Genomic DNA, 7973 nt, shown 5'->3' with positions numbered 1-7973 from the left:
TTGATCAGTATGCGGGCTGGTTAGGAAGTGGGGGGTGGAGATCACAACGTAGGTGTGAAGGAAGTCAAAATGCAGGTGTGTGTGTGTGTGTGTGTGTGTGTGTGTGTGTGTGTGTGTGTGTGTGTGTGTGTGTGTGTGTGTGTGTGTGTGTGTGTGTGTGTGTGTGTGTGTGTGTGTGTGTGTGTGTGTGTGTGTGTGTGTGTGTGTGTGCGTGCGTGTGTGTGCGTGTGTTGACAGAGGTGACAGGTAAACAGGCAGGTTGCTCACCTGTTGCAGCAGCAGTTGTAGCTGCAGGGCCTCCTGTGCGTTTGTGTCCGTGTGTGTTTTTGTGTGAGAAAGAAAGACATTCTTTTTCTAACGTGCTTGCTGTCTCACACATTCACCACCTTCTTTCGTCACTCCCAGGTGTGCTCAGGTAAACACCCAGGAAGTAAATGTCGTAGGTAAGGTGCAGGAAGTGGGAGTGGGGTGCACCAAGAGACGCCAGAAGGCCTCGGGTCACATACAGCACAGGTGGGCCAGAGCGCAGAAGCGTTAGCGTGCAATCACAGCATTTGCGGGCCTTGTGGAGAAAGGAATGTGACACATCCAGATTGTCACGAACTAACACGATATACTTGTCATTTAAACAACGTACACACACACACACACACATGCACAAAAATCGCATGACATCGTTCGCATCTGACAACGATTTTCAAAGACTTATGTAACGCTCGCCACTTTATTTGGCCTTGTGTGCCTCGCCAATGTTTTATAAAGTGCGATCTATTCTCATACAGGAAGTGTGCGATTCAGGAAGTCCGCACGGTGATGTAAAAAAAAAAAGAACCCTTGTAAACGCTGCGCCATAAAAGAAGAAACACAGAACAGCAGTTAGTCACGAAAGTCTCAATAGAAGAACTAAAGTTGAGTCACAATGTGTGGAGAGTATATTTACATAACAATATTGAAGTTAATTTATAATCGATGGAATGAATCGATCTTCGATGTCGATATTGCAGTTTTGTACTTGGCTTATTGTTTGCAGTTAAATATGTTAGCCTCATTTTTTAGCTCGCACATTTTTCTATCTATCGAGATATCTGGCTACCTATCTATCTGGCCAGCTAGCTATCTGGCTACCTAGGTATCTATCTATCTGGCTATCTAGCTGGCTATCTAGCTATCTATCAATGTGACTATATCTACCTGGCTATCTATCTATCTATCCGGCTAGCTCGCTATCTGGCTAGCTATCTAGCTAGCCCTCCACACATCCATCCATTCAACCATCCATCCACCCAACCCAGTGCTGGCTTTTTTGCTTAGCAAATTATTTTTGAAGAACGTTGCCCCTATCGTGAATGTTTACATTTTGTGTTCCCCTAACAAGAGTGGACAAAAGAGGCAAAAACAACAGTCGGTTGTATTTAACAATATATATTTCCATTGTCAATGTACATTCCATTTCAACATGAGCTTTCTTCACAAACAGAAAGTTGGCATCTAAATAAATACTATATAAAATAGAACTTCAAAATAAATATATCTATAAAGGGAAAACTTTTTATATGAGAGCTTTTTTTTCTCCTTTCTGTTATATCTAAACACAACAAAACCAACACAAAAAGAAGAAAAAAAGCACTGACTGCTTCACTCCCCCAACAATTGCTGTTGCAAAGGCATAATCAGTATAATTGGCCCCCAAAGTGAGCGACGCGGGTGGAAAGGGCGATGGCGGTTTAGCATCCAAGGAAAAAATAAACCAAAACAATAATAATAATAGTGTTGTCATTTGAAGGATTTACTGGATGTAAAATATATCACGTGAAATGCCAGGCAGCTTTCGAAAAGGCAGACAGTTGGGAAAGACAGGCAAAACAGGTGGCAACAACACAACCTTGAACTGTGGCACAAATGTATGCAGAGCAGCTGTGTTTGTCAATCAAGACTGAAAAGAAGGGGAAGCAGCAGGAAATGAGTCAATCCAGACACGGGTGGATTGTGTTCCCTCTGTGCACTCAACAAATCCACCAACGAGGGAGTTAGCTTAGCTGTCGTCTGCTAATGAGCCACGGAGGGCATCGGCAGCAGGAGTTTTTTATCCAATTCAAGAAAAAGAATAAAAATATTTTATTGTGGGGTACACTTTTTCGAATTCAAGTGCTTCCTCTCACAGAAATCGTCAAACTGCTTTTTTTTAACCCTCAAAATAGATAACTAATATATTCTATGTATTTTGTATTTAGTCGTAGTTATAGTGTACCATGCAACCTTTCCGGGACATTTCAAAGTATTCTCCTCTAAACAACACAAACGTGAAACTATTTACAGCAAATAACTCGTTCAACTGCATAGCTTCTATTACTAAACAAAATCGTCTGTGATTTTTTTTTTCGTCCACACGCTCTGCCGCTGTTCCCCGATTTTGGCACTTTTTTCTAAACAGAATTTTTTTCGTTAGTTTTTTTAAAAAAAGAGTATTGCCACATACATTCGATGGACAGTGTGTAAGCAGCTTTGTGCAACAAGACAACAGTGAGCAAAGAAGTTTAGCAGTCTACCGTAAAAACGGGAAAACAAAGACCAAATATCGCCTTGATGCCGAAAACACAAAATGCCTTCAGTCTTAAAGGGCAGCATGCTTTTTTTAAATTATTTTATTTCATTTTGTTGGGGAGAAATTGTTCTTATTATCCGCCCCTCCCCATTAGTGCAGAACCACTGTGTTGATAACCTCGGACAGCGATGACATGCTACCATACGTTCGCTTCCTGTGGCAAAAAGACAAAAAAAAAAAGTCCTCATGCAAGCCACAAAAAGAGACTTTAAAAGAGAACGCTATGTGGCACTAATGACGATGAAGACACTCGGGCTGCGCTAAAAGTAGCACACATACCTCGGAACAGCTGAGGTGGTTCGTAATGTGCTTTAGAACGTTCTTTAATAGGAGTCAGCTTCCACTTTCTGAAAAAAAACAGTGTTGTGCAAGTGGCAGGTTTAATTTTTATTTGTTTTATCTTCTTGACCGAATACTGTCTTTAATACCGTCCCCCTTCCCATTTGGGTAACACATTTCTGTTTGTTACTTTTACAATTATTAGCTATCGCCGTACTATCTAGCATTTTTCCTTTTGTTCATTTTTCGGTGCAAAGTTGATATTAGCTTAGCAACTCATATGCGACATTCAAGAGGAAGTGGAAAGTCGGATGTTTCTTGTACAATCACCGTTCAAAGTAGGGAGTACCGTCGTCTCCAAACCCAACTTCACAGATACTGTATGCAACAATCTGGCATCCTGCACTTGGTCAACTTGTTTTGCATTCAAATTTTTTTGGTAGTAGTTCATCATTATTTTTTTTCCTTCTGTTGGACTCTGAGGTCCAAGCTACGAAGGGCATATTGCCCCGACTTCCAATCTTGAATGCAACACATGTTCTAGAGCTTTAGAGGACTGTCCCTGAGGTTTGAGTCTACGATACTTTAGAGAATAATCCATTATTTGCCTCTGGGGGGAATTTGAAATGACAATCTGTGGCAATATAAGGGATATTAGCATTACCAAGCTAGCGCGTTTCGACTGTTGGTGTTCAAAGCGAGACACTAGGCTGTGCTTTTTGGGGTCAGGGAAGGGCCATACATCAATATTTTTCTCCATAATTTAGCCTCTATGTCGCTCTAATATCCCACAGTCATTTTATGGTTAGTTACAAAGTTAGCTTAGGGTACAATGTGCCTTTGGTTGTCCTCGCAAAACAACCCAAACTGCGGTCTGTCCTCGGCTGTTGGTTTCTAACCCAAGAGCTCGTCGACTCTTCCTACTAGCCAATACTCGGATTTAATTATCAAGCCTTTCAAAAACAGGCTGAGAAGCTATTTAAGTACCTTTTTTTTGTTTTACACAAGTCATCTTCCAGCAGATTAATGGGGTTAAGGAGTCCTTCGAGATTGAACATGTCCTGCGGTGCTGTCCAGTTTGTTTTTAAGCAAGGCCAACGGCAGACAGGATGTCCTGGTATCATGACCCTTGCTGCTGCTTCTCAAGTGTTCCCGCTTTCGCTTCGACGCCTCCATTTTTACACGCCGGGTCACCGCCCTGCAAATTCTTGCAGCGACACCCGGGCCTGCTGACGTTGTCATAGCACTTTTGTCCGAGTTTGGCCAGACCCACGGCCGGCAGGTAGCACACCAGACAGGGAAGGACGACGGAGAGGGCGGTCATGAAGGACCAGCGCGCGCAGCAATTGGCCTGAGAACACGAACACGGCTTGTCGGCGCAGGAGCCTTCGTCGTCCTCATCCTCGGTGCAGTGGTAGAAGATCCCCTTGACCAGGCACATGCAGGTGGCCGTGTCCACTAGGCTCTGAGCGGAGCACAGGCACTCCTGGTTGCAGACCCAGCAGGCGGGCAGGGTCCGGGGAAGGGTGCACTCGGTGCATCGGCATTTGCCGCAGTGTTCGCAGATGAGGAGGTGTTTCTTCTCAGCTGGGGAGGATGGGATCAGGGCCGATCCCTGCTGGCTCCCTGCGGGCAGTTTCCCGGACTTGAGGTCCAGCGATTTAGAGGAGGAGGTACAGGAGAAAGTGGAAGAAGAGGACGCGGGGGCTTTAGGTTCAGAGGAAGCCAAGCAGCCCGGAGTTCTAGTCGTGATTGTGTTGATGAGGCCCTGGTGGGGGTGCGGGTTCGGGTGGTGGTCCACGGTGGGGGGAGGCGCGGCGTGATCCAGCAGCCTCTGGTCTGACGAGGTGCTGCTACTGCTGCTAATTGAGCTGGGTCTCCCGCTGAAGGAGATCCACGGGTGCGTGGTGTTGTCGTGGTGAGGCTCGCACCGACCCTGGTGGTGATGTTGGTGATTGTGATGGTTGTTGTGGTTGGCCCCCACGAAACCATCTTGGTTGGAACCCGCCCAGTGAAGCCGTCTGTTCACCGTCTTCTGACTCGGCGGCTGCTGGGAGATGACGGCGGGGCTGTCGATGTAGTCGTTCTCGACGTGCGAGGACTTGATTTGATCGATGGGGTAGATGGTGACGGGGTGCTGCAGGCGCCCGTAGGGTACTCGGCTGTCCAGCAGAGGCTGGGCTACGATGGAGGACGACACTCCGGGGATGTGGTGAGGAACCCTGGACTCCATGTGTTGGTTGGTACCTGGCACGTCGTCACTTTAAAGCGGCAAGTAGCCCAACTAAGATGAAAGAAAGGACAGTGAAGTCATCAGGCATCCGGTTTAAAGTCTCCTTTGAATTTAGCCTTTCCAGGAGTCGTCGGTTTGTGAACTGACTTTATTCCTGACTACAGCGTTTTCAGATTCAATGCTGAATGACATCTGTGGTATTAAATCATAAACCTAGGACCCGCTGCACCTTGTACTTGCGTTTGAGCTGTTTAGCACGTAGATGCAATTTAGCACTTTTGTTCATCGGAACCTACATTAAACGGCACAGTTTAAAATATAATTCTTCTTTTGCCATCCATACATCGTTCATACTCACAAGAGGGAATATTTGCACGATATCTGGGGATTCCTATTGTCGCACAAAAAATACTTCCTGTCATTTCCCATTTCTGTCGCACCTCCGCGCATTTGCCAGTATTATTATCGGTTCATATTGTATGAACAAATCCCCCGATTCAAAAAAAAAAAAACGCAGATAAAAACCGACACGAAAACGATGGCGGGGCACACACCTCCTTATGTCAGTTTCTAATTCTTGATAGGAATTCCATGTCTGCTTTTTTTTCTTTTTGCCTGGCTTCAAAAGAGCAGGAAGCACCACAGAACGGGGACTTACATGTTGAAAGACCCCCACACCCCAACTCCACACCCTTCTTTGATGCAAAGAACAAAAAAAGATGGAAAAATAAGAGAAAGGAAGCGAATTGTATTTATGTTATTGATTTGGATCTTCTATTCATATTCCTTTCATTTTAACTGGTATTATTTATGGGCAAATTGCTCCAATTCTGAATGATTCTTCGTATTTTTGGGGTTGCCGCCTCGTTTTTTTGTGAATAATCGCTGCTTGGCTGCATTTGGCAGTTGCGAGAATGACTCAAAGCGCTGCAGTCATGACGATCTCTCTCTCTCTCTTTTAGCAACCTCGCATTCAACGTGACGTTTTCACCGTCTAAAAACCCGATCTTCGTTTTTGTTTTATCATTTCATGCTGTTTCTAGCCAAGATATGGAATAAAAGCGCTCCCATGTGCACGTTTTTTGCTGTTGTTTTTGATTTACTCATGTGTAAAGAATGTGCAAAATCCAGTTTGACAAACCTGTTGTTGCACCGCTGGCACCCGACCACACGCTTGTGATCAAATCGGGATCATTATAAGCCGGAACTGTGCGTGCGTGAGCTTTATGTACTCGCCAGCCTGTGTGTGTGTGTGTGTGTGTGTGTGTGTGTGTGTGTGTGTGTGCGTGTGCGTGTGTGTGTGTGTGTGCACCCCCCTCAGACCCCCGCCCTTCCCTTCGATATGTGAATGGACTGAGTCATAAAACCCGGAGGCGGACGTTTTATCGCTATAACAGCGTGTTTATATGGGCTTTGTTACACGTGATGTATGCAAATGGCCGGGCACGGGTTAACCTTGATGGGGCGGAAATGGCGAACGGATGCGTTTAAATGTTGGCAGATTGCTCCTCCATCCGTAAAAAAAAGACACATCTGTTGTCTTTCGCTTTATTTATTTATTTATTTATTTATTAGTGTATTCATTAATTAATGGCGCATTGTCATATGTTTGATAGCGACTTGTGGGTGTTGTTGGTGGGGGGCACCTGTCATATTTGTTTTAAAATAACATTTCTGTATAATCAATAAGTTAAAAAATCACACTCGAGAAGGAATAATCCGCCGCCCCCCTCTTTTATACATTAAACGTAATAACTTCGCCTTCCTCTGCCCTCAACTTTGCTTGGCGCTGGTTAAATATTGACTCCGAGGGCAAACACGACTGGAGCTTGTTGCAAAATACTGGCGATTACTCCTTTAGTGCAATTGTAATCATTATTTTTGTTTCTTGTTAAACATCCGCGTTGAACCAAGAGTACTTACGTTACTCTCCGGGTAAAAATGTCATCTCGTCGTTGCGCAACACGTCGATTATTCCCAATCGGCTACGTGTGGCGAGTATAGCTCCAATTCCAGTGTTAAATAGTCCAACAGGATGGAAAGGAGTGTAGAGGGGGGAAAAGCAAGAATTAAAAAATGTGAGAGGGGAGGGGGTTAGAGAGAGGACGCGTTCTGTCGTGCTCTCCTCTCCGTGCCTGCTGGTGCGTAAAAAGGCGACTGCGGTTGTGGACGCGCAGCTTTTGGATGTGATGTTGCAACCTCCTCGAGAGGAGGGGGGGGAAGGACGAAGGGGTGGGGTGGGCCGAGTTTTTTTTTTTTTTTTATGAATGGGAGGGTGAGGGAGGAAGGGGAATGGGAAGAAGTGGAGGAGGGGTACTGCGCAGTTGCCTCGTTCGTGTTTTTTTGTGAATGGGAGGGACTGGGACTCGGGAGGTTACATTTTTATGAATGGGGAGGATTCCGAGTGGTTCTGCGCATGCGTCGTGATAGCTTTTTTTTAAATGAATGGGGAAGAATGAGGAATGAGACGAGAGAAGAAGGCAATTTTTTGTCTTCACAAGGGCAATGTCAGGTCTGATTTACATAAATACATTTATTCCTGTAATTCATTTATCTCCTCATAAAGCAGCAGTCTTTGCTTTTTTTAACATCCACGATGCTCCATAGCAGAGCATTTTAAAGGGGGCTCTAAATGTCCACCATGATTATCCAGAATGGCTATTTTCTTGATTCATGTTTAAATTTTCCTTGTGAATTCATTCACTGCCAGACGATGTGCAAAAATGTGTCCACTCCAGTGCCAGGGTTTTTGTCATTTAGGACTACATAAATATTCAATGCAGCGTAAGAAACCTTAGACACCCTTCTTTCAGAAAAAAAAGTTAATTCCTAAATTACGTCGTCTGGAGTTATGAGTTT

The 7973-nt window shown here is 44.7% G+C and overlaps 1 protein-coding gene across 2 annotated transcripts; it reads right to left on the bottom strand.

Moving 5' to 3' along the window:
- Positions 1 to 1406: 1406 nt before the first annotated feature.
- Positions 1407 to 7294, bottom strand: spry4 (sprouty homolog 4 (Drosophila)). Of its 2 annotated transcripts, none has more exons than XM_089017437.1 (2): positions 7038 to 7294; positions 1407 to 5165 (listed from the first exon to the last, which is right to left on the bottom strand). In XM_089017437.1, exon 2 carries the CDS (start codon positions 5112 to 5114, stop codon positions 4002 to 4004), a length of 1113 nt encoding a protein of 370 aa, XP_088873563.1. In that variant the 5' UTR covers positions 5115 to 5165; positions 7038 to 7294; the 3' UTR covers positions 1407 to 4001. The 2 variants fall into 2 exon arrangements, with proteins under 2 accessions (XP_088873563.1, XP_088873564.1); XM_089017438.1 differs by lacking the exon at positions 7038 to 7294 and adding an exon at positions 6256 to 6385.
- Positions 7295 to 7973: the final 679 nt, after the last annotated feature.

The sequence above is a fragment of the Hippocampus bargibanti genome, linkage group LG16 (assembly GCF_051943395.1).
Source record: "Hippocampus bargibanti isolate YZ-2025 linkage group LG16, ASM5194339v1, whole genome shotgun sequence".
NCBI classification, from domain to species: domain Eukaryota; kingdom Metazoa; phylum Chordata; class Actinopteri; order Syngnathiformes; family Syngnathidae; genus Hippocampus; species Hippocampus bargibanti.
This window is presented reverse-complemented; position numbering and strand designations above follow the sequence as displayed.